Source organism: Mustelus asterias, chromosome 13, assembly GCF_964213995.1.
Source record: "Mustelus asterias chromosome 13, sMusAst1.hap1.1, whole genome shotgun sequence".
NCBI lineage: Eukaryota > Metazoa > Chordata > Chondrichthyes > Carcharhiniformes > Triakidae > Mustelus > Mustelus asterias.
Genome location: NC_135813.1, coordinates 99885783 through 99912622, shown reverse-complemented (window position 1 = coordinate 99912622; position 26840 = coordinate 99885783). Strand labels below are relative to the sequence as shown.

General features: G+C 47.3%; 1 protein-coding gene across 4 annotated transcripts in view; it reads right to left on the bottom strand.

Moving 5' to 3' along the window:
• ttc28 (tetratricopeptide repeat domain 28) overlaps positions 1-26840 on the bottom strand; it is a 764757-nt gene that overhangs the window by 158551 nt on the left and 579366 nt on the right. For all 4 annotated transcript variants that reach the window (XM_078227381.1, XM_078227383.1, XM_078227382.1 and 1 more), the window contains exons 8-11: positions 15594-16117; positions 13307-13416; positions 10670-10799; positions 9101-9319 (exon numbers count right to left, since the gene is read on the bottom strand). In XM_078227381.1, the coding sequence (XP_078083507.1) occupies positions 9101-9319; positions 10670-10799; positions 13307-13416; positions 15594-16117 (983 nt within the window). The remainder of the gene's footprint in view (positions 1-9100; positions 9320-10669; positions 10800-13306; positions 13417-15593; positions 16118-26840) is intronic.

The window sequence follows — 26840 nt, the reverse complement described above, 5'->3', positions numbered from 1 at the left end:
GGTTCTTATTGACGTGAAAGGTTCTTTGTATGTTGTCACACACAATTTGGTCATTCAGGAGTGGAAGCTATTTCTGCAGAGACAGCTGAAGGATTAAATGCAGAAGCTTTCCAAGCAACATGGCATCACTGGTTGGTGATTCCATCGATTGGAAAAACATATATTCCTTTCTGGACCATGTGGAAGTGAGTAACCCCACAAAACGCAATGTCCCTAAATGATTTCTATTTCTCTAAATGTCTCTCCTGAATAATGTTAGTCATCTAATCGAAGCATGCACAAATACCACACTGGCTGATATGGTACAACTCCCTCACAGCTGCCTGAACTGACCCATTCCACAAAGCTGTATGCCGTTATCACCTTCATTGTCACTGACAGAGCACTTTGATCAAATTACCGTGACTGCAGGTCCTGCTGCGGTCGATACACTTTCACCATTGCCTTTATTGGCACATCCCCTCCCACAGTTCTTAGAGTCATAGAGCAATACAGCACAGAAACAGGCCCTTCAGCCCAACCGGTCCATGCCGACCAGCTAGTCCCAATTTACCGCATTTGGCCCATGCCTGTCTAATCCTTTCCCACCCATGTACTTATCCCAATGTTTTTTTAAATGTTGCTGTTGTACCTGCCTTAACCACTTCCTCTGGCAGCTGATTCCATATACGCACCACCATCTGCATGAAGAAGTTGCCCCTCAGGTCCCTTTTAAATCTTTCCCCTCTCATCTTAAACCTATGCTTCTAGTTTTCAATTCCCCTTCCCTGGGAAAAAGATTGTGTGTGTTCATCCTATCTTTGCCCCTCATGATTTGATACATCTCAGTAAGGCCACCCCTCATTCTCCTACGTTCCAAGGAATAAAGTCCTTGCCTGGCCAACCCCTCCGTATAGCTCAGGACCACTAATCTTGTCAACATCCTTGTAAATATTCTTTGCACTCCTTCCAGTTTACCAATGTCTTCCCTATAACAGGGTGACCAAAACTATACACAATACTCCAAGTGCGGTCTCACGAATGAATTAACAACTGTAACATAATATCCCAACTCCTATACTCGATGCCCTGACTGATGAAGGCCAGTCTTACAGAACTTCGATCAGTTATATATTCGAGAAGGACAATGTCGGCTGAGATTTATCCTGTTTAAAAATATACCGCACCCTCTTTTTCTCTGCGCTCTCCAGCTCCACGATACCGACTAAAATATTCCAGAGGGAATACCATCCGGCTGCTGAGAGGCTTTCCCTGTATGTCTGAGTGGGGTGGGGGGGGGGGGAGAAGAGAATGAAGGAGGGGGTATTGAAACCTCTGAGTAGACTCAAAGAGGAGGTCAGAAACAAGTTCAGGACTGTCGAGGCTCAATGCCAAAAAAAGAGAATTGCTCCAAAAGGTTGTTCCCAACTGCAGTAATTCAAACTTTCAGCAGCCATCAAACTCAAAAACTCCTGACTTCAGCTAGTCTCAGCTGATCCTGAAAACAGCTGTGCCTTATATTTATTTCTCATTCTAACCAACCCCTAGTGCATTGCCAGCATAAATATAGGAAATTCGGGGCTGTAGCAGCAGTGACCCTCATTTTAATACACATTAATGAAATGCACGGGGGTTCAAGAGGTGGAAATTTTTTATGTACGTTCCTTTTGGCAAAGAAAACCAACAGAAACAGTTTCTGCCCCAGTTGGGTTTTCTGATTTAAGCACAATGTGGAATTTTGAGCCGATTTGCGCGGAATGTAGGGGGAGTTTCGTGCTCTGGGCCACTCGGCATTCGGTTGCGTCCACACAAAGTCATTTCGTTTTGGACTCTCACGAGCAATAAATGGAGGAGACTTTCATCTCATCAATCAGAACTGAATTTTAATGCAGATTGCAGAGGGGGGAGGGGGGCTGGGAAGAAATCCAGATAGTAGGGATTGGGTAGAAGGGACACCTTTCCTGCCTTCAGATTTATTTCCATTAAAAAACAACTTAGATCTGGTGCTGCAGTGCGTTGCAGTTTATCGCTGCGGTAAATCTGCAATCTCAGTTTTTCCAACAGATGGAAGCAACAAGGAGTGATGCCAGCCTCAACAAGAGAAAGAGGGAAAATTGGAGGAAGTATTAATCGGACGCTTATATAATTCTCACAGGATTAGACAGGGTAGATTCAGAAAGAATGTACCCGATGGCGGGGTAGTCCAGAACCAGGGATCATAGTTTGAAGACCTTTTAGGACTGAGGTGAGGAGAAATTTCTTCACCCAGAGAGTGGTGAATGTGTGGAATTCACTACCACAGAATGTAGTTGAGGCCAAAACATTGTGTAATTTCAAGAAATAATTGGATTATAGCTCTTGGGGCTAAAGGGATCAAGGGATATGGGATCAGGATATTGAATTTGATGATCAGCCATGATCAAAATGAATGGCGGAGCAGGCTCGAAGGGCCGAATGGCCTACTCCTTCTTCTAGTTTCTATGACATCAGATATGTCTTCATAGACCAACGCTCGCAGAGGCCCTAATGGATGCTACAGGAAGAAAATACATCAAATACACACTAAGAAAGAGTGGTTTCTATTACATTCTGAAGAACTACACGGTAGCACAGTGGTTAGCACTGCTGCTTCCCAGCTCCAGGGACCTGGGTTCGATTCCCGGCTTGGGTCACTGTTTGTGTGGAGTTTGCACATTCTCCTCGTGTCTGCGTGGGTTTCCTCCGGGTGCTCCGGTTTCTTCCCACAGTCCAAAGATGTGCGGGTTAGGTTGATTGGCCATGCTAAAATTGCCCCTTAGTATCCTGGGATGCGTAGATTAGAGGGATTAGTGGGTAAAATATGTAGGGATATGGGGGGTGGGATTGTGGTCGGTGCAGACTCGATGGGCCAAATGGCCTCTTTCTGTACTGTAGGGTTTCTATGATTTCTATGATGAACTATAACTAGATATTAGAGAACAGAATCGCTTACAGGAGGCATGTTGCACTGCAAAGGGAATTTGCAGGGAATTGCTCTGATTCTGGTTGAGTTTTTCAAACATAAAATGAATCAGACTTTAAGAGACTATAATTACTGCAATTTAAATTTTGAAACCCCACGCAATTTTTTTTTTGCAAAAGTCAGTTCATTGTCTGATGCAATACAGTTTCTAGTGTGAAGTTTTAGAGTAGGACTGATTCCCACATCTTACGGTGAATGTTGCCTAACTTATTTTCTCATTAGGATAGGAATGAAGTGCCTAGAGCTCTGCAGTCTCCAGTGGGTAGGAGCAGCAACCACATTTATACTGAATCAGCGTCTGCTCTGCTGCACTGTGATCCGTATCATTCTCTGCTGCCCCCAAGTCACCCTTCTGTATCCCAGTGCAACAGTTATGCGCACAGTGTACATACAGCATACGTTGGGTAATACACAGCAATTCACCCATTTGGCAATGTTCGACTTATCCAGGAAAAATATAGGCAACAAAAAAAAGGGGGGGCAAGTTATACCCATCTGTAATAATTGCATACAGGTCCTGTGCACAGAAATACATTTTAGGACGAAGTCTGCTACAGATTGCTCGAGATTTATCAGCCCTATCACCTCACGAAGGGGTTACATTTTTAAAAACTCATTCATGGAACCCATTCATCGATGGCTGGGCCAGCATTTATTGGCTATCTCTAATGGCCCTTGAACTGAGTGGATTTCAGAGGGCGTTATTACGAGGCAACCACATTGCTGTGGATCTGGAGTCACATGTAGATCAGGTAAGGGCAATAAATTTCCTTCCCTGAAAGACATTAGTGAACCAGGTGGGTTTTTACGACAATCGGCAATGGTTCGTGGTCATCATTAGACTTTTAATTCCAGATTCTTTAATTGAATTTCCACCGGGGTCCTCCCATCTGTCACTACAACCTGGGTGGAAATCCTAGTGAACTGGTGGACAAATGCATTTGCGCCATTTCTCCAGAGTTTCAACCTGTTAGTTATTGTGATAATGATCCCTCGAGCCCTCGTCCGCATTCTAACCCCAGTTGTGCTAATTCCTTCTCTTTCTAGAAATCCTTCGAATTGTCTCCTGAATTTTCATAGAATTTATAGGATCAGAATATAACAATACAGAAGGAGGCCACACGGCTCATCGAGTCTGCACCAACTCTCCGAAAGAGCATCCCATCCCCGGACCTATTCCTGTAACCCCCACACATCTCCTCCACTAATCCCCCCAACCTACAGATCTTTGGGGCATGGCCAATCCAACTAACCTGCACATCTTTGGAGCAAGGGAGGAAACCGGAGCACCCAGAGGAAACCCATGCAAACTCGACACAGACAGTGACCCAAGGCCAGAAATGAATCTGGGTCGCTGGCGCTGTGAAGCAGCTGTGCTCACCACTGTGCCACCGTGCTGCCCATTATTGATACTGTTATTCTCAAGTGGTCTTTTCTGGTGAATTATTTCAATTTGGATTACAAAAATTCTGCCAGACTTCCCTTCAACTCCGCCCTTTGGATAATTAACACAAGATAGAAGACAAATGGTTGAGAAATTTGGAGAATGATGTTCTCCACCGGCAGTGTTATAAAGCATTAGTTACGAGTGCTGGCGAGCTGATTATTAATATTTATCACTTTTGCAAAGAGTTTGATTCTACATCGAAAAGAGTGGGAGAAGGCATTAAAAGTGTGAATTTAAAAGAAAAGCAATAGAATCAATGGCTGGAATTTTACCGCCCGCCCGCCACGGAATCGGAGCGAGAGAGAGGTGGACAAGGGGAAGATCCATTGACCTCAGGTGGGATTTTACGGCTTCAGGACGAGCAAGGTTATAAAGTCCCGCCCAATGTTCCTGCTCTTTCTTGCCTATGAGCTATGTTGAAGTTTTGTTTTTATGATTTCCAGCAATTCTGTTTTTATTTATTAGTGCCACAAGGCTTACATTAACACTGCAATGAAGTTACTGTGTCGCCACACTCCAGTGCCTGTTCGGGTAAACTGAGGGAGAATTTAGCATGGCCAATGCACTTAACCAGCACGTCATTGGAGTGTGGGGGGAAACCGGAGCACCCGGAAGGGCATTAGATATGAGGAAAGGTTGGAGAAACTTGGTTTGTTCTCACTGGAATGACAGAGGTTGAGGGGCGACGTGATAGAAGTCTACAAGATTATGAGGGGCATGGACAGAGTGGATAGTCAGAAGCTTTTTCCCAGGGTGGAAGAGTCAATTACTAGGGGGCACAGGTTTAAGGTGTGAGGGGCAAGGTTTAAAGGAGATGTATGAGGCAAGTTTTTTACACAGAGGGTGGTGGGTGCCTGGAACCCGCGGCTGGGGGAGGTAGTGGAAGCAGATACGGTAGTGACATTTAAGAGGCATCTTGACAAATACAAGAATAGGACGGGAATAAAAGGATATGGTCCCCGGAAGGGTAGGGGGTTTTAGTTCAGTCGGGCAGCATGGTTGGTGCAGGCTTGGAGGGCCGAAGGGCCTGTTCCTGTGCTGTAATTTTCTTTGTTCTTTGTTCACCCGGAGGAGTAGACACGGGGAGAACGTGCAAACTCCACACAGAGAGTGACCCAAGCCAGGAATCGAACCCGGTCCCTGGCGCTGTGAAGCAGCAGTGCTAACCACTGTGCCATTGTGCTGCCTCTTGTTGTACCTGTTTTCCTAATCAGAGACACAAATAACCCAACAACAGACCCCACTCTGATTAAGTACATTAATGGAACCCCAAACACAACTTTCACACATCCATATCTGGGGCTCATTGCTGGCTGGCACTCATTACATGGCGCGCTAAAACTCCATAATAATGCACTCTGAAGGTTATCTCTCCAGCATGGTTAAAAACCCATTTTACCAATAAATGTTTAGAAGAGAGCTTGACGGAGACAGACTTTGAACACATTTTAATAAGCCCGTTAACTCTTTCATGAAATGAGTCTGAACTCTTTGAAATGAATTCAGTATCTGTTGCAGAATGTCCACTGAGCTAATCATTACATAGGAAATGAATCACAGAATGAGTTGACCTCATTTCCTGCCTTTGACTGTGCAGTGTAGCATTGTCTAGTAAAACAGTGTAGTGAATGGAAAATTCTGACGTATCTAATTGCCTTTCGCACTTAAATTGCCTCGCCTTTGGCCCACTTGTTGTTACTCTCCATTTGCACTGTTTTCCCCTCATTCAAACAAAGTAACCTCTCATTGAATCACCTTAAATGTACGGAGGTTAATTGGACACATAAATGTGAATTGAAAGTTAAGTGCTTAAAAGTCTTGGTTACCTTTATGCATGTCGTAAATAATGAAACAAATTGCTACCGGGATTAAAGTAAGGTTGCGTCCATGAAGAAATAATTTTATTATCTGGCAAGAGAAAAGAGCCAGAACAATAACTTTTGCTGCAATACTGTCACAGCTGCAAGGAATTGTTTTGACACATTCGGATATATTTTAACTTACTCAAAACCCATTCACCTACACAGAGTTAAAATCGGACCCAAGATTACGCCCAGACCTGATCTGTATCCCCCAGATTATAGGAGACGGCAAGACATCAGGCAGCCAGCGGAGCCCTTAGGGCTATCGAGATCCTTAAGTGGCCAATCGACACCCATTTAAAGACCTCAATCCACCACTGTTACAATTTTTCAGTCTGCAGAGAAAAGCCACGGCAAGGCGAGCAGTGTGTCAGCTGCTGTCGGTCAGAGAGTGGTGGAGGTGGGGGTACCTTCTTTCTGGGGGATCTACTGTGCTCATGAGATGTGAAGTCACACAACACCAGGTTATAGTCCAACCGGTTTAACTGACATCACAAGTTTTCGGAGTGCCGCTCCTTCGTCAGGTGAAGCGGAGCAGCGCTCCGAAAGCTGGTGATTTCAAATAAACCTGTTGGATTTAAACCTGGTGTGGTGTGACCACTCATCTTGATCACCCCAGTCCAACACCGGCATCTCCGCATAGAGTCCAAAAGAGAAAATGCTGGAAAATCTCAGCAGGTCTGGCAGCATCTGTAAGGAGTGAAAAAAGCTGAGGTTTCGAGTCAAGATGACCCTTTGTCAAAGCTGAAAGGCAGAGAAAGTGGGAGATGTTTATACTGCAGGGGGAGGGAATGAAAGATGAGTCATAGCCACAGAAACCAAGGGAAAAGACTGCTAAGGGGGGGGGGGGGGGGGGGGAATGATGATGATGAATGGGACAAAGGTCAGATTTAGAAAAGGAGAAGCAAAGGGGGAGAAAAGTTGAGGGAAGGGGGATAATTGGGGGGAAGAAAAATGAAGACAGACAATAAAGAAATAAAAGGTAGAGAACAGTAAAAAATTAAATAAAATAGAATGAAAACAAAGGGGTCGAGATTTTCCAGCATTTTCTCTTTTGGTTTCAGATTCCAGCATCCGCAGTAATTTGCTTTTATCTAGTGTTCATGAGTGGCAGCTCAAAAGACTAACCACCTCCCCCCCATGTTCTTCCCCCCCAACCCCAGCTCTAACCTTACCACTTGGCCATGGCCTCTCTCATATGCAAACCCCCACCCGAGTTGCTGCAATCTCCCAGTCGGGTCCACTCAAAATCCCCAGGCTTACCTCAAATTTGAGTGGCATCGTCTCTTCTTCTTTGGACCTGCTTGTGGTTCCAGCAGTGGCCATTCCTGTCTTCTCTGCTGGGACTACACAGCCATTGGCCAATCAGATTGGCCACCAGCCCTCTAGCGCAGGCCTTGCTCCCCAGTGGGGTGTTCGTTCAACTCTGACCCAGCGAAGGTCAACCTCAGTGTAATATCGCTGCAGCACCGTCGGATTTCTGGCCGGCAAGGTGCCAACCGACTTTCAGGTTGTGGGACTGAGCAAGCAATCCGTCCCCAAAGAGAATTCAGCCTGTAGAGTCATTATGATACCAAGGGTGGCCATTTGGCCCATTGAGTCCATACTAGATTTCTGTAGAGCTATCAAGTCCATCCCATTCCCCCGCTCTATCTCGTAACCCTGCATGTTTATTTCCCTCAAGTGCCCATCCAATCTCATTTTGAAATCATTAACATCTCTGCTTCCACCACCTTTATAGGCAGCAAGTTCCAGGTCATTACCAATTGCTGTGTAAAATAGTTCTTCCTCACAAGCTCTGTGCATCATTTGCCCGAATCCTTAATTTTGTGTCCACAATCCTTGCAACATTGAAGAATAGAAATACTTTTCTTTGTCTATCTTATCCAAACCTGTCACAATCTTATGTGCCTCTTTCAAATCTCCTTTCAATCTCATTTGCTTCAAGGAAAACTCCAATTTCTCCAACCCAACCTTGGGGTTAAAGTTCCACCAACCTGGAACCATGTTGCTAAGTCTTCTCTGCACTCTACCAACAACCCTCACATCCTTTCCTCAAGAGTGGTGACCAGAACTGGACACAATACTTTAGTTGTGGCCTAACCAGAGCTATACAAAGGATCATCATAACTTCCTTGCTTTTGCACCCAATGTTCTTATTATGAAGTCCAGTCCACCATTATGTTTTGTTAATGGAAAAGAAAAAAACTTGCTTTTCCATACTGCCTTTCATAATCTCACAACATCCCAAAGAGCTTGACTACCAATGAAGCACTTTGTGAACTGCTGTCACTATTGTAACATAGAAATTACCTGAATATCTTTAGTGTGAGATTCCCAGATTATACATTACCTTATTAACATCTTAAATTATCCGTATCTTATGTTGACTCACTACTTGTGTTACTTTGGGTCATCTCAAAATTGCAACTGTGAACAGCAAATTTGAGTATAGAGTAGCCAAAACAACAATGTCAATTACTCTTGTATTAGTGATGTTTTTCATGAGATATGTTTTTGTCAGGATAGCGAGGGGTCTCTCCTGCCCTTCTTCACATAGTGCAATTGGATATTGTAACAATCAGCAGTTACGGATTTAAAATTAAAATAACCAGTCCTGTACATACATATGGGCAACACATGCCAAACATTTGTCAGGCAACGCCACAGTGCCAAGAATCAATGTCACAATACACATAACAGCGCGATCAACATTACGCTACAAGACAGGCATCAGTGGATTCACCAGCCACTCCAGGTGCCAAACGCAGGATTACATTTCTCTCCTGAGACATCAACATGTGCCCATACCTGCTCCTGGTGCTAGTAACCAGCTGTAGAGGTATCCAGCTGCCTGGGAGTAGTACAGCACCAGGCTACGTTGGTTATTGATGGCCTCCAGAATCTGGTCAATGGTGACTGGAGTCAGTGGATCAGATTCTTGCTGTCCAGTTTGCCTCTCCACTAAGAGATCAGCAAATGCTCTTGTTCTTCCCCTCTCTGCTACCGCCAATGCCTCATCATGCCGACCTAACCAAAAGATTATAAGGAAACAAAATGTGTGAGGAAGAGTGGGACGCTTGACGTAAAAATATATCAGATTTAATTTTCATGTGGAATCATCCCTGTGTCGTATAAGTATTTTTGTTAAAATAGCTCCATCATTCTCAATTCGGCACACATGATTATCAATACATCCTACAAAATTAACAAAACATTGTCAGTGCCAAGTACATTTACCATTAAATTACCTGAATATCTTTAGTGTGAGATTCCCAGATTATACATTACCTTATTAACATCTTAAATTGTAGGTACCTTATGTTGACTCACTACTTGTGTTACTTTGGGCTATCTCAAAATTGCAACTGTTAATGCAAAATCTATTTATATTTAGAAAAACAAATACACGGGGGCGCGATCTTACCTGCCGTTCACACCACACTCTTGCTGCAGCGAGGCCAGAGAATTTGGCGGCCAGGAAAATCTCCGTTCACTGCGGCGGAACAGGAAAATCCCATCGGTGTGAACGGCGGCAAGATTCCGGCCACGGAACGTTGCAAACAATGTTTTATTTGCCGAATGCAAAAGCTACGCTTGGCAATCAAGGTGATAATGACATTGCATTTTAAACTCAGATATTCTCAGGTTAGGTATAGGATTTTAGAGACATAGTTAAGATCCTTGTATTTATCTTAAACTCCAGGGAATCCTGTATTGTCTAAAAATGACAGTTTTCCTTTCGTGCACAGCAGCTCGTTTGCCAGTTAAAAAAATAAAACCATCTTGCAATTTACAAAGTGGCTTTCACAAACCGCAGGGTCTCCAAAGCTGACTGGCTAAAAACAGCATTTGAAGTGTAACCATGTCAGCAATCACAGTGTAAAAATGAGAGCCAATCTGCACAATTTAAGGTCCCAATATTGAAATGAACGACCAGATTCATTTAAGTTCTTTTAATTCCCAGGAATTTCTTAACAAGGATACCAAGGTGGAGCCCTACAGCATCCTTATCACACCACGGTGACACAGAACGATATGTGGATTTGCCAGTGCAGATACAATGGGCCAAATGGCCTCCTTCTGCGCAGGACAATTCTGCGATCCTCCTGATCCAGTCTCAGCTGCACCATTCAGTGCAGATCAATGCTCCCTCCACGGGTGGAAGAGAAAATCTCAGGGAGCGCCATGCTGAACCCAACGAGGGCAAATGTCAGGCCACAGATCAGCTCCCCTCCCTCGCCCGACTGCTAACCATTATCTGAGAGGAAAAGAAAAATAGGGGGAAAAAAGTCGTCTGGGAAAAAAGGAATGACTTCCGCTGGTGTGTCAGGAATTGACTAAACTCAGACCATTGTCCTGCTCTGGAACTCTGCTTACCCAGACTGACCAAAACACGCTGTAAAGCTTGGTAGGAGGATGTCTGAAGGTCAAACAGCGAGAGTTTATAATCAGTGCTATGCTGTGCTTCATGGCGGATATTTTCAAATAAGGCGGATGCTCTGTAAAGCTGAAATGGAAAGAAAATTTGCTTTAATGAATATTATAAATAACCCTCCATGTGCAATGTTTTGTGCTTCAGTGGAATAGACCAGCAAGCTCGTTTCACGAAATAATTACAAACCAACTTGTTCAGCACTGCACAGAGTGACTCTTGGGATTCCCAAAGCCGGATGTCTAATGTCTAATGTCTCTATCACCGTGTCTGTTACTGTTTACGGATCATAAAATAGAGGCAATATTTGCTTGCAAGTTATACATTTCACTATTTTGACACAAAAAACTCAATTACACTCCAATGTTTTATTTAATTGCTTTCTTCCCTCTTTCAGGCCTCCCCTATGCTAACATTAACTCTCCAGCTAGGTGTAATTTTTCCAAGGCCTCTTTCACTGCTGCTCTGTAAGGGACTATTGCAACGGTCGAATCTGAAATGGGCCACGTTTTTATTTTCCGTACAATAGTGGCAGAACTTTGCCCGACATTTCAGTGTGTGTGTGTTCAATTCATCATGTATTGCACATCAACCCCACAGAGTATTGTATGGGTGGCACGGTGGTTAGCACTGTTGTCTCACAGCGCCAGGGACCCGGGTTCGATTCCCGGCTTGGATCACTGTCTGTGTGGAGTCTGCACGTTCTCCCCGTGTCTGCGTGGGTTTCCTCCGAGTGCTCCGGTTTCTTCCCACATTCTGAAAAGACATGCTGTTCAGGTGCACTGACCCGAACAGGCGTCGGACTGTGGCGACTAGGGCAATTTCACCGTAACTTCACTGCAGTGTTAATGTAAGCCTTACTTGTGACTAATAAATGAAAAACTTTTTAAAAAACTATTGCACAACCTGTGAGCTGCACTTTATTCCATGCAGAGTAGTGCACATCCTGTGAGCTGTATGCTGATCTTGTGCAGTGTACTGCACTTTGCAACATCCAGTGCACTGCAATACCAATGCAACAACCCACATTCAGGTCTGGAATATTATTGTAACCCAATGAAATAAAGAAACCTGATTCCGCCCCTCTCTAAATACACAGCAATCACTTTGCAGCTGTATACAGTTGCTACTTGAAGCACTTGCATATTCTTTGCAGTGGTATCGCTTGCACAAGGTCATTGCTTCACACAACTGGGGAGTATCATAAATTATTCTTGAAATCCTTCTTCCTTCCTTCAACTGTACTGTGCCAAAGGAACTATTTACTAAAATTAAAAAGGACATTATGGGAATACCAGTATGATCCTTAGTTTCAGTTAGTTTTTACTGATTTGGTAATCAGTACAATTTCCTGGTGGCGCAGTGGATAGCGCCCCCTGCCTCGGAGCCACAAGCTCTGCATCGAGTTCCACCCCAGGAGTTGATGGCTAAAGGAGGTGCGTTCACAACGCGGTCAAACGCAAAACCCTTCCAACACAGTGAGCGAGATTCATGGTCGACCAAAAGATGCAAGGAAAGCTGAATTCTCTGCCATTGGAATTCATAGCTCCAGACAACAATCAGTTGAAGCTTGTGAAAGTGCCTGTTGCCACAGCAACTCAGACTCCCCGAGTGACCTATAACGCACCGCCACCAGCCCAATTCTCAAAGGTCTTAAAGATTGTTGTGAGCATTATGAGATTTGCATGCTGCTTTTAGCTGCACATGTAGCTCCTGCCTCACGTTGTCTATAGTGCTTTTGTCCTGTCTCATTGAACAAACAGAACACAGTTTGTATGTACTTTTAAAACCACTTGATCGTGAGATATGATTGAGCAATAATTAACGTTTTAAAGTTTATTTATTAGTGTCACAAGTAGGCTTACATTAACATTGCAATGAAGTTACTGTGAAAATCCCCTAGTCGCCGCACTCCGGGTACACTGAAGGAGCATTTAGCACGGCCAATGCACCTGACCAGCACGTCTTTCGGACCGTGAGAGGAAACTGGAGCACCCAGAGGAAACCCACGCAGACACAGTGAGAACGTGCAGACACAGCACAGACAGTGACCCAAGCCGGAAATCGAACCGGGGTCCCTGGCGCTGTGAGGCAGCAGTGCTAACCGCTGTGCCTAATAAACTGGCATAAATATTTGCTGAGTTTTTGAAGCATTGGATTTCTCCCTACTTATTTTTACATGATGTAAGATATTATTTTTGATCTAATTTACCCATTTTGTTTTGACAAAGTAAGACAAGATAGAGATGAAAAGTAATCAGGGACTTCAGAAAATATAACACTCAGACCTCCCACCTAACTGTAATCAACCATCCTTGCTCCAAGATGTGGAGATGCCAGTGTTGAACTGGGATGGTGGGCCACAGTCAGAAGTCTCACAGAACCAGGTTAAAGTCCAACAGGTTTATTTGGAATCACAAGCTTTCCGAGCGCTGCTCCTTCACACCTGATGAAGGAGCAGTGCTCCGAAAGCTCGTGATTCCGAATAAACCTGTTGGGACTTTAGCCTGGTGTTGTGAGACTTCTGACTGTATCCTTGCTCCAAGGCATTTGTTTTATTGGATTGTCTAGGTGTTAGGTACCTGGTGTTGTGCCTCTTCGAGGTTTCGACTGACCCACAGCGAAAGTCCCAATCGATGTCGAATTTTAGCCTCATCTTCTCTGCGGCCAAGCTGCTCTGCCAGCCTTAGTCCTGAGCAGGAAAGGTAAAGGGAAAGCACAGATGAGACAGCACCAAGACACTCGCTCAAGCACTGGCTGAAACACTTAAATTGCATTAGGATTTGCAAAAGAAAGTCGACTTTAAAAGATGTCACAGCTCCACCAGAGTAAACTCGCCCATGAAAGAAAATCAAAGGTTTAATTTCCATAACAATACACAATGACTTGAATTTTTCAGCATTAAGCTGCAAAAAGAACAAAAGGAACCCAAACTGACCCCCATTGAAGAAAATAACACAACTGACATTTTGAACACAAAGGAAGCCAAAAGGGAAAATGCTGGAAAATCTCAGCAGGTCTTGCAGCATCGGTTAGGAGAGAAAAGAGCTGACGTTTCGAGTCCAGACGACCCTTTGTCAAAGTTAAGAGGCAGAGAAAGTGGGAGATATTTATACCGTAGGGTGAGGGAATGAAAGACGAGTCATAGCCACAGAAACAGGGGGACAGGCTGCTCATGGCAGCCCATAGAGAGAATAAAATGGCTAAACAGCAGAGAAGCTGAAATCAGAGAATAAACTGCGACAGATGGAGATGTGGGGGGAGGAGGGAGATAGGTGGGAGTGAGGTAACATTGAGAAAAGGGGGGAAAAAGGAAAGCAAAGGGGGAGAGAAGGTAAGGAAAGGTTAGAAATGTTGAACAGTCGGTTGGTAGTACTGAATTTGAGGATTACTGAATAAAGGTATTTTGTCAAAGCTTTTCATCTTGCACTCATCAGGACAGTTTGCAAGAATACCGATGTCAGGGAATGTCTTCTCAGACAGTATAAAGTAGTTGTTTCTCCTGGCTTTGGGATTCCTGCAAATTTTTCTGTTACATGGAAAAAATGTCTTTTTTTTCAGCAATATTGAAATCTTTTAAATAGTTCTGACATTTGTGGATAAAGTTTTCAGTTTCTACCGGCTGTTAAATTGAGGTTAGTCTGTCTCACTCGAGCTATAACGTCACTATTTCCATGCATTTCCAACATCTCAAAATAATTTCCTTTTCCCCCCAGAGGGGTCTATAGAAGAGGGAAACGGATCTGGTAAGGGTGGACCTTGCCAAAGGTCATCTGTAGGCTGTACTAGAGGCAACAGATGCCAAAAGGAGCCAGGTCGTGGGGTCCACGAAGACAAAACCAACCGAGTCGTGAGTTGACAAGCTTGAATTATGCATCAGTAACATACATGATGAGAAGCTCGTGTGAAGGTTTTGTGTGGGAATGTGGAGCTATGCAAATGAAATGCAGTGGGTTTTCACGGATGTATCTCAGGAACAGCACGGACCATCAAAGGAAGTTGTGCATGCTGCTATCTCAGCAATAAAATGGCGCCGACCAGTTACGTGTAAATGTCCCCACAAATAAACTCGGCACTATAGTACTCTCCATAACTATGCCAAAAGGTCCGAGGAAGTCCAAGGCCGGTGTGGAGGGTACTGCATCTAATCTGCACTGTATTTGATGAGCCACTACTTGTTTGGAGGTTGTGTGGGAGCAGTGGATAGCATCCCTGTCTCTGAGCCAGAAGTTCTGAGTTTGCGTCCCACCCCAGGGCTCGATGGCCAAGGAAGATGCGTTCATCACACAGCCAAACAGGGTGAGTGTGTCAACCTGCAAACCATTCAAACACACCAATGGTTGGCAATAAGAACGGGAGAGACCCCTGATCAGCCACGCTTAATGGTGTGGAGTGACGTCCCTCCAGCTATAAGCCTCTGGCAGCAGACCAGGAACCTGGTCTGGGAATTACTAGCTGTGGAAACAGACGAAGGTCTGATTGCTGCACCACTAGGTGCGGGAAGTGAGTTATATAGGAACATAGGAATTAGCAGCAGAAGTAGGCAAATTCAGCCCTTCAAGCCTGCTCCGCCATTCAATCAGATCATGGCTGATCTCTCCCTGGTCTCAAATCCACCACCCCACCTGTTCCCCATATCCCTCTTTCCCTTTTTTTCATTTGAAATATATCTATCTCCCTCTTGAAACCAGTCAACGGAATTGGACTTGGACTATTTGCTTAGAGAAGAGAGATTGTTACTTCAATGACAGCAATGTCAAAATCAATGGGTGCTGCATTGGGCCGTATAGCTTACTAGCGTCTTGTGTAAAGGAGTGTTAAACAGGAAACATGATAGACCACAGTATATTAATGCAGTGAAGCACATACCTTCCTGTAAGTACATGACTGCCTGTGAGTAGTTCTGTAAGGCATGGTGTGTTCTTCCTAAGCTGCTGTATGCAATAGTTTTAGCCACCAAGTCATTCATCTGGGCAGCAATACTCAGATGTTGCTCCTGATACATTACAGCTCGTTCATAATTTCCCAAAGATTCGTAAGTCAATCCCAGGTTACCATAGGCACGACCCTGACACGTAGGGTTATTGGTTTCCTCCGCAATCTCTAAATCGAGCTGATGGTATTGTAGTGAAGTCTCATATTCTGCCATCTGTTGGTAAACACCACCGAGACCACAGGCTGCGTCACTCTCCAGTATCCGATTCTTCATCTCTCTGGCAATGTTTAGTTGGCGCTCAAGGCAAGAAATTGCCTGTTCGTAATTCCCGAGCTGGCTATGTAAACTGCCAAGCTCCCCATACGCCTGTGCTTTGTTGGACGATTCTCCGAGTTCGTGAGCCACAACCAATCTCTTCTCGAAGCACACCAGTGCTTGCTGCAAGTTCCCCATTGCCCTGTGCAAACAAACACATTCTGTTTACTTCAAGCACAGCGAACGCTTTGCAAACAACATCTGGGATTAGAAAAGAGTTTATACGAAGATTTTGCAATCAATTTGTTTTTGTCATTTAGAGCATCCCTTCCAATAGAATAGAATCATAGATTTCCTACAGTACAGAAGGAGACCAATCGGCCCATCGGGTCTGCACCGACCACAATCCCACCCAAGCCCCATTCCCGTAACCCCATACATTTACTCTGCTAATCCCACTGACACTAGGGTCAATTTAGCACGGCCAATCGACCTAACCTGCACATCTGTGGAGTGTGGGAGGAAACCGGAGCACCTGGAGGAAACCCACGCAGACATGGGGAGAACGTGCAAACTCCGCACAGACAGTGAGCCGATGCCGGAATCGAACCTGGGTCCCAGCGCTGTGAGGCCGCAGTGCTAACCACTGTGCCACCATGCTGCCCCAAATTTTAACATTTTGACAATGGAGAATGGGCATAAATACATAAAGGTGCATGAGAGATGTCAAAAAAAAACACACAGGAGGAATGATAAATGTACTTGGGACATGTAATTCATAAAATAATGTCAGAAAATATCTTCTGTTTGCCTCTGTTAAATGTTTATGTGTTTGTAGCAAATAAGCTTCTGACTTTGCTACAGCCAGCTCGAATAATGTACCTTCTATATTCCCAACTCATAAAACATGAAGCTGTAAAACAGATATCGCACCAAATGTCCTGCTAACCCGCTGAAATGTTATTTCTTGAATTTCTGCAGTAATAACATCAGTAGCATCTCTAAACTCCTGCTGCCATAATCGCTGCATTCCAAAAGTTGAATAGATTTAATAATCAGGTACTCGGTGCCCCAGACAAATAGCGTCCAAAGAAAAAACACTCCAATTTTTCTCTTGTGACTTGCGACTCCATCATACGAAACTTAATGTGAAACGAAAAGCTCGCTATTGGTCAACCATTTTCTCGATATCATAGGGGTATGTACAAATGCATCTAATAAATCATAAAATGTTTACGGCACATTACATCAGGGCCCTGTGAGATTCTTGCTTGCCTCCTCCTTGGTCTATTAAAATGTCCTTGGCACCGACAAACTCTACCACATTCCAGGAACGTATTTATTCCAATAAGCCATTGCGTAACAATGAAGCGACTCAGACAAGAGCAGCATACAGGTGATCACATGGCCTATCATTATAACTGCATTCGAAAGCATTGTGAGCATTCTGTTTAACATGCATCGTTTTTCAGAATTTCTGAATAGCTTTTCAGGTTCGACAGAATTGCTGAAGCTGAATACTGATTATTCAGATAAAAATCAGCCAGGAGTATAATTTAATGAAAAGTCATGGGTGCATTTATGTACGTGAATAATTCACAGACAGACAGCTACTTTTTTCTTTGAGAGTCGGACTCCCTCTTTGAGTTATGTTTCCATTTCTCATTTGCTGGATCCCATTATGTCCCTACATTCTTGTTTGGAAGGGAGAACAAAGAACAATACAGCACGGGAACAGGCCCTTCGGCCCTCCAAGCCCGTGCCGCTCCCTGGTCCAAACTAGACCATTCTTTTGTATCCCTCCATTCCCACTCCGTTCATGTGGCTATCTAGGAGGGGTTTAGTTGATCTTGCGATGATAGAAATCTGCTGATGGCAATCGCCACTTTGTAGGTCTACCCAGCCTTGGTGGTTCTTATGGTCTCAACATCCATTGGCAGGAGTGAAACCATGATCAAGCAGGTGGTTCACCCAGGAGACGAGGCCAGCCCATTGTACTAGAGGTATGCTGATGTCTGAGGTCATGGTTTCCCTAAGCTCGGGTAGAGTAAAGGATCAAGGTAGCCAATGAGATTAATCCGAGGCTTTACCTGATGAAATTTTTCAAAGCTATCTGGGGCTTTTGGGCTAAGTTGAAGCATTAAATCAAGCCCAGGAGTGGGTGCGATGTCTCATCCTGTCAGCTTGGATCTCCTTTGATCGAGCCCAAGATGGGATGCAATGTCTTGCCTTGTCAGCTTGGATCTTGTTTGTCCCTCATGTGGGGACCATGATTGGGTTTAATTGGAATTGGCTTTTTTGATTAGAAACAAAGTTCCGAAAGGTATTAAAAAAATCACCATTTTCATCATACACGCCCTGAGACAGCAGCAGACAGAGGCACTGAACCATAATTGATTCCATCGGGGCTTCACAGTGGTACACTGGTTAGCACTGCTGCCTCACAGAGCCAGCGACCCGGGTTCAATTCCCATCTTGGACCATTGTCTGTGTGGAGTTTGCACATTCTCCCCGTGTCTGCGTAGGTTTCCTCCACGTGCTCCAGTTTCCTCCCACAGTCCAAAGATGTGCGGGTTAGGTGGATTGGCCATGCTAAATTGCCCCTTAGGTGTCAGGGGGACTAGCAGGGTAAATACATGGGGTTATAGGGATAGGGCCTGGGGATGGAATTGTGGTCGGTGCAGACTCGATGGGCCAAATGACCTCCTTCTGTACTGTAGGGATTCTATGATTCTATAAACAGCGCTTCCTTTCTGCTAAGCAAGTGAACTTCTACTCTGTGTCTCCCTCAGCCACCTAATTTATATCCTAGCACTCAGCGGCACGTCTTTGCTAATGCTTGGCATCACCGGGATACGAGTAGTTAAGTTAAAGTTAATATATTAGTCACAAATAGGCTTACATTCACACTGCAACGAAATTACTGTGAAAATCCCCTAGTCGCCACACTCTGGCGCCGGTTTGGGTACACGGAGGGAGAATTTAGCATGGCCAACGCACCTAATCAGCACGTCTTTCAGACTGTGGGAGGGAACCGGAGCACCCGGAGGAAACCCATGCAGACACGGGGAGAACGTGCAGACTCCACACAGCCAATGACCCAAGCCGGGAATTGAACTTGGGACCCTGGTGCTGTGAGGCAGCAGTGCTAACCATTGTAAATCAAGCATCACCCCCAAAAAAATGCCCGGTCAGGTAGACACTGACTACAATACGTAGAGCACATTACAGCGTGGTTGGAGCAGGGTACTTGCTGGTCAGTGCAGTGACTGCTGTGCAGAGCTGATGGCCTGAACTCAATGTGCCAAAATTGGAACGAGAGTCTGGGAGCTGTTCAGCCTCAGCATGTTTTGCACATCTGGAGGTTATCAGCAGGTTGGGAGAAATGAAAGGGAACTTAGTCCGGATTTCAGTTGGGTAAATTTAGTCTAAGAAGATCACTGCTCTTTGAACTTAATTGAGGATTAGCTCACGGCGAAGCCTTTGATATAAAATTCAATCATTCTACACCAGCAAGCACGGTCATGAATCATTCTGACCTTTTACTTTCATAACAATTATTCAGTTACAGTTGGATACTCGATACCTTCCTCAAGCGCTGCTTCACTCAGCACTATATCTTAATAATCATTTATAAATGCCAGTCAGCAAAGATTAATTCCTCAGCAGTGACTCAAGTAACTCACGGCACATTAACTGACGTCATGTACAGCAGCTATGTCATTCTTTGATAAAACAGTGGAAATTATTTCCTCAATATTAAATGATCGCTGTGATAGAACTGTTAACCTGCAGAGAGAGCGATAACCAACTACGCCTGAAAGCTTCTGAATTCCTGACTTAAATTACAGAACTGCGTCAATGCCACCAATACAAATAAATAGGCAGGTTTACAATAATAGGATGTGCAAAAGAATGATTCATATCGCGGTGTCTGCTGTCGGAGCGTCAGTCAGTCACACTGTGGCAGGACTGTACTGTCAGACTGTCAAGTCAATTGATCCTACAGCAACGCAATGCTGTTGTGGTGTCAGTCAGACACAGGACTGTACTCTCAGGAGGTCAGTCGGCAAGTCACGCCATGGGCCACTCAGTCACGGTGACAACACCGCACCATTATGGGCTAATCAGTCACGTCACAGGGCTGCACTACTATAGAGTCAGTAAGTTCCACTAACTTGTCACACAGCTTTGTTGTTACGGCGCATCCATGGCGCACACAGCAACAGCCTGTATTGCTGGGAGGTCAGTCAGTCACAGAATAACATTGTACAAAATCTCAACCTGTTGGGCTGAATCCTCTGTGGAGTGAGTGGCACTCACTGTCTGAATGACACTCTGCTCCTATTCACTAACTCTGCACCGGAGACGCACATTTCTCACCCGGACATCCAATCCTAGCCTGCTGAGAAATATAAGAGCGAAAGTTCCCGAGTCCCTCTCTCGGGAGTGTAGGGAGGATGGAGGGAAGCCAAGCTGCTCCCCCCCTTTTTACAACATCCGTTGCCATATTCCGTAGTTTTGAATATTCCAGCCACTTTGACAAGCTAGTGAGAGACGTTGGGTGTGCAAGGGAAGCGGATGAGACAGCAGGATGGGTTGGGGGCAAAGCAGGGAGGTGACTCCTGGGGCATCACTCAGGGCGTTTGGGGGATTGTCTCGGGATTGGGAGGGGAGTTCATGCATGGGGGTTCAGTAGCGGTTAATCAGGAGGAAGGAGAAGTCGTTGTGGGGTCGGGAGAGAGGTAAATCAAGGTGAGGTTGTAGTCAGGGGGTTGGGACGGTAGTCAGGGAATAGGAAGTGTGGTCGGGGGTTTAGGGTGTAGTCGGGATTCAGGGTGTACTCAGGGTTCAGGGTGGAGTCGGGATTCAGGGTGGAGTCGGGATTCAGGGTGTAGTTAGGGTTCAGGGTGCAGTCGGGGGTTCAGGGTGCAGTCGAAGGTTTAGGGTGTAGTCGGGGTTTTGGGTGTAGTCGGGGTTTAGGGTGTAGTCGGGGTTTTGGGTGTAGTCGGGCATTTAGGGTGCAGTCGGGGTTTAGGGTGCAGTCGGGGTTTAGGGTGCAGTCGGGGTTTAGGGTGCAGTCGGGGTTTAGGGTGTAGTCGGGGTTTAGGGTGTAGTCGGGGTTTAGGGTGTAGTCGGGGTTTAGGGTGTAGTCGGGGTTTAGGGTGTAGTCGGGGTTTAGGGTGTAGTCGGGGTTTAGGGTGTAGTCGGGGTTTAGGGTGCAGTCGGGGTTTAGGGTGTAGTCGGGGTTTAGGGTGTAGTCGGGGTTTAGGGTGTAGTCGGGGTTTAGGGTGCAGTCGGGGTTCAGGGTGCAGTCGGGGTTTAGGGTGCAGTCGGGGTTTAGGGTGTAGTCGGGGTTTAGGGTGTAGTCGGGGTTTAGGGTGTAGTCGGGCTTTAGGGTGTAGTCGGGGTTTAGGGTGTAGTCGGGGTTTAGGGTGTAGTCGGGGTTTAGGGTGTAGTCGGGGTTTAGGGTGCAGTCGGGGTTTAGGGTGTAGTCGGGGTTTAGGGTGTAGTCGGGGTTTAGGGTGCAGTCGGGGTTTAGGGTGCAGTCGGGGTTTAGGGTGCAGTCGGGGTTTAGGGTGTAGTCGGGGTTTAGGGTGTAGTCGGGGTTTAGGGTGCAGTCGGGGTTTAGGGTGCAGTCGGGGTTTAGGGTGCAGTCGGGGTTTAGGGTGTAGTCGGGGTTTAGGGTGTAGTCGGGGTTTAGGGTGTAGTCGGGGTTTAGGGTGTAGTCGGGGTTTAGGGTGTAGTCGGGGTTTAGGGTGCAGTCGTGGTTTAGGGTGCAGTCGGGGTTTAGGGTGCAGTCGGGTTTTAGGGTGCAGTCGGGGTTTAGGGTGCAGTCGGGGTTTAGGGTGCAGTCGGGGTTTAGGGTGTAGTCGGGGTTTAGGGTGCAGTCGGGGTTTAGGGTGCAGTCGGGGTTTAGGGTGCAGTCGGGGTTTAGGGTGCAGTCGGGGTTTAGGGTGTAGTCGGGGTTTAGGGTGTAGTCGGGGTTTAGGGTGTAGTCGAGGTTTAGGGTGTAGTCGGGGTTTAGGGTGTAGTCGGGGTTTAGGGTGTAGTCGGGGTTTTGGGTGTAGTCGGGGTTTAGGATGTAGTCGGGGTTTAGGGTGTAGTCGGGGTTTAGGGTGTAGTCGGGGTTTAGGGTGTAGTCGGGGTTTTGGGTGTAGTCGGGGTTTAGGATGTAGTCGGGGTTTAGGGTGTAGTCGGGGTTTAGGGTGTAGTCGGGGTTTAGGGTGTAGTCGGGGTTTAGGGTGTAGTCGGGGTTTAGGGTGTAGTCGGGGTTTAGGGTGTAGTCGGGGTTTAGGGTGTAGTCGGGGTTTAGGGTGTAGTCAGGGTTTTGGGTGTAGTCGGGGTTTAGGGTGTAGTCGGGGTTTAGGGTGTAGTCGGGGTTTAGGGTGTAGTCGGGGTTTAGGGTGTAGTCGGGGTTTAGGGTGTAGTCGGGGTTTAGGGTGCAGTCGGGGTTTAGGGTGTAGTCGGGGTTTAGGGTGTAGTCGGGGTTTAGGGTGTAGTCGGGGTTTAGGGTGTAGTCGGGGTTTTGGGTGTAGTCGGGGTTTAGGATGTAGTCGGGGTTTAGGGTGTAGTCGGGGTTTAGGGTGTAGTCGGGGTTTAGGGTGTAGTCGGGGTTTAGGGTGCAGTCGGGGTTTAGGGTGCAGTCGGGGTTTAGGGTGTAGTCGGGGTTTAGGGTGTAGTCGGGGTTTAGGGTGTAGTCGGGGTTTAGGGTGTAGTCGGGGTTTAGGGTGTAGTCGGGGTTTAGGGTGTAGTCGGGGTTTAGGGTGTAGTCGGGGTTTAGGGTGCAGTCGGGGTTTAGGGTGTAGTCGGGGTTTAGGGTGTAGTCGGGGTTTAGGGTGTAGTCGGGGTTTTGGGTGTAGTCGGGGTTTAGGATGTAGTCGGGGTTTAGGGTGTAGTCGGGGTTTAGGGTGTAGTCGGGGTTTAGGGTGTAGTCGGGGTTTTGGGTGTAGTCGGGGTTTAGGATGTAGTCGGGGTTTAGGGTGTAGTCGGGGTTTAGGGTGTAGTCGGGGTTTAGGGTGTAGTCGGGGTTTAGGGTGTAGTCGGGGTTTAGGGTGTAGTCGGGGTTTAGGGTGTAGTCGGGGTTTAGGGTGTAGTCGGGGTTTAGGGTGTAGTCAGGGTTTTGGGTGTAGTCGGGGTTTAGGGTGTAGTCGGGGTTTAGGGTGTAGTCGGGGTTTAGGGTGTAGTCGGGGTTTAGGGTGTAGTCGGGGTTTAGGGTGTAGTCGGGGTTTAGGGTGCAGTCGGGGTTTAGGGTGTAGTCGGGGTTTAGGGTGTAGTCGGGGTTTAGGGTGTAGTCGGGGTTTAGGGTGTAGTCGGGGTTTTGGGTGTAGTCGGGGTTTAGGATGTAGTCGGGGTTTAGGGTGTAGTCGGGGTTTAGGGTGTAGTCGGGGTTTAGGGTGCAGTCGGGGTTTAGGGTGCAGTCGGGGTTTAGGGTGTAGTCGGGGTTTAGGGTGTAGTCTGGGTTTAGGGTGTAGTCGGGGTTTAGGGTGTAGTCGGGGTTTAGGGTGTAGTCGGGGTTTAGGGTGTAGTCGGGGTTTAGGGTGTAGTCGGGGTTTAGGGTGTAGTCGGGGTTTAGGGTGTAGTCGGGGTTTAGGGTGTAGTCGGGGTTTAGGGTGTAGTCGGGGTTTAGGGTGTAGTCGAGGTTTAGGGTGCAGTCGGGGTTTAGGGTGTAGTCGGGGTTTAGGGTGTAGTCGGGGTTTAGGGTGCAGTCGGGGTTTAGGGTGCAGTCGGGGTTTAGGGTGTAGTCGGGGTTTAGGATGTAGTCGGGGTTTAGGGTGTAGTCGGGGTTTAGGGTGTAGTCGGGGTTTAGGGTGTAGTCGGGGTTTAGGGTGTAGTCGGGGTTTAGGGTGTAGTCGGGGTTTAGGGTGTAGTCGGGGTTTAGGATGTAGTCGGGGTTTAGGGTGCAGTCGGGGTTTAGGGTGTAGTCGGGGTTTAGGGTGCAGTCGGGGTTTAGGGTGTAGTCGGGGTTTAGGGTGTAGTCGAGGTTTAGGGTGCAGTCGGGGTTTAGGGTGTAGTCGAGGTTTAGGGTGTAGTCGAGGTTTAGGGTGCAGTCGGGGTTTAGGGTGTAGTCGAGGTTTAGGGTGCAGTCGGGGTTTAGGGTGTAGTCGAGGTTTAGGGTGTAGTCGGGGTTTAGGGTGTAGTCGGGGTTTAGGGTGTAGTCGAGGTTTAGGGTGTAGTCGGGGTTTAGGGTGTAGTCGGGGTTTAGGGTGTAGTCGAGGTTTAGGGTGCAGTCGGGGTTTAGGGTGTAGTCGAGGTTTAGGGTGTAGTCGGGGTTTAGGGTGTAGTCGGGGTTTAGGGTGTAGTCGGGGTTTAGGGTGTAGTCGGGGTTTAGGGTGTAGTCGGGGTTTAGGGTGTAGTCGGGGTTTAGGGTGTAGTCGGGGTTTAGGGTGTAGTCGGGGTTTAGGGTGCAGTCGGGGTTTTGGGTGTAGTCGGGGTTTAGGGTGTAGTCGGGGTTTTGGGTGTAGTCGGGGTTTAGGGTGCAGTCGGGGTTTAGGGTGTAGTCGGGGTTTAGGGTGTAGTCGGGGTTTAGGGTGTAGTCGGGGTTTAGGGTGTAGTCGGGGTTTAGGGTGTAGTCGGGGTTTTGGGTGTAGTCCGGGTTTAGGGTGTAGTCGGGGTTTAGGGTGTAGTCGGGGTTTAGGGTGTAGTCGGGGTTTAGGGTGCAGTCGGGGTTTTGGGTGTAGTCGGGGTTTTGGGTGTAGTCGGGGTTTAGGGTGCAGTCGGGGTTTTGGGTGTAGTCGGGGTTTAGGGTGTAGTCGGGCTTTAGGGTGTAGTCGGGGTTTAGGGTGTAGTCGGGGTTTAGGGTGTAGTCGGGGTTTAGGGTGCAGTCGGGGTTTAGGGTGTAGTCGGGGTTTAGGGTGCAGTCGGGGTTTTGGGTGTAGTCGGGGTTTAGGGTGTAGTCGGGGTTTAGGGTTTAGTCGGGGTTTAGGGTGTAGTCGGGGTTTAGGGTGTAGTCGGGGTTTAGGGTGTAGTCGGGGTTTTGGGTGTAGTCGGGGTTTAGGGTGCAGTCGGGGTTTTGGGTGTAGTCGGGGTTTAGGGTGTAGTCGGGGTTTAGGGTGTAGTCGGGGTTTAGGGTGTAGTCGGGGTTTAGGGTGCAGTCGGGGTTTAGGGTGCAGTCGGGGTTTAGGGTGTAGTCGGGGTTTAGGGTGTTGTCGGGGTTTAGGGTGCAGTCGGGGTTTTGGGTGTAGTCGGGGTTTTGGGTGTAGTCGGGGTTTAGGGTGTAGTCGGGGTTTAGGGTGTAGTCGGGGTTTAGGGTGTAGTCGGGGTTTAGGGTGTAGTCGGGGTTTAGGGTGTAGTCGGGGTTTAGGGTGCAGTCGGGGTTTTGGGTGCAGTCGGGGTTTTGGGTGTAGTCGGGGTTTAGGGTGTAGTCGGGGTTTAGGGTGTAGTCGGGGTTTAGGGTGTAGTCGGGGTTTAGGGTGTAGTCGGGGTTTAGGGTGTAGTCGGGGTTTAGGGTGTAGTCGGGGTTTAGGGTGTAGTCGGGGTTTAGGGTGTAGTCGGGGTTTAGGGTGTAGTCGGGGTTTAGGGTGCAGTCGGGGTTTAGGGTGTAGTCGGGGTTTAGGGTGCAGTCGGGGTTTAGGGTGTAGTCGGGGTTTAGGGTGTAGTCGGGGTTTAGGGTGCAGTCGGGGTTTAGGGTGCAGTCGGGGTTTAGGGTGTAGTCGGGGTTTAGGGTGCAGTCGGGGTTTAGGGTGTAGTCGGGGTTTAGGGTGCAGTCGGGGTTTAGGGTGTAGTCGGGGTTTAGGGTGCAGTCGGGGTTTAGGGTGTAGTCGGGGTTTAGGGTGTAGTCGGGGTTTAGGGTGTAGTCGGGGTTTAGGGTGCAGTCGGGGTTTAGGGTGTAGTCGGGGTTTAGGGTGCAGTCGGGGTTTAGGGTGCAGTCGGGGTTTAGGGTGCAGTCGGGGTTTAGGGTGTAGTCGGGGTTTAGGGTGCAGTCGGGGTTTAGGGTGTAGTCGGGGTTTAGGGTGTAGTCGGGGTTTAGGGTGTAGTCGGGGTTTAGGGTGTAGTCGGGGTTTAGGGTGTAGTCGGGGTTTAGGGTGTAGTCGGGGTTTAGGGTGCAGTCGGGGTTTAGGGTGTAGTCGGGGTTTAGGGTGTAGTCGGGGTTTAGGGTGTAGTCGGGGTTTAGGGTGTAGTCGGGGTTTAGGGTGTAGTCGGGGAAGTTATCAGGGGCTCGGATGCGTGTACTTGTTGGTGGGTGGTGTAGTCGGGTGTCAGGTGGGTCGTTGTGTGTTCCGGGAGTGGCGGGGGTTGGGGTCAGGTGGGTTGTTGTGTGTTTCAGTGGGGGGGGGTCAGGTGGGTAATCGTGTGTTCCAGTGGGGGTGGGGGCAGGTGGGTAGTCGTGTGTTCCATGGGGGGGGGGGCAGGTGGATAGTCAGGTGGTCCAGTGAAGGTTCAGGCGAGCAATCGGGTGGGGGGTTCAGTAGTATAGTTACTCAAGGGTTCGTACACGTTTTAATCTTTCGAACCTTTTCTGGGTAAATACTTTGCTCAGTAGGTCGGAAGCATCCAAAATCTCTGACTTTATATCAGATTTCCGGATGGTTCCTGATTCACTGTAATTGCCCAATGGAAGGTGAAACTTCCTGAGTAATTCCCACGTAGCCAATGCGTAGGGAATTCTGTGGTGTCCCCAACGCATCTTCCAGGGACCTCTGGATCTGACCATGCAGAGACAGTAAGCTCTGGGCTGATAAATTTTGGTGTTGATATGCGCGATCTTCTTGGAGATCCTCTCCACTTGGAGCCGGCAAATTTTAAACTGATAAATTTCAACAGTTAGTTGCCAAAGTCAGTGCATTTGCTGGATCACACTCTACAACAATCCTGTTAACTGCACCTGCTCCACACTCTGAGCTATAGATCATAGAGTCATGCAGTGCAGAAGGAGGCCACTCAGTCCATCGATCTGTACTGACCACAATCCCACCCAGACCCTA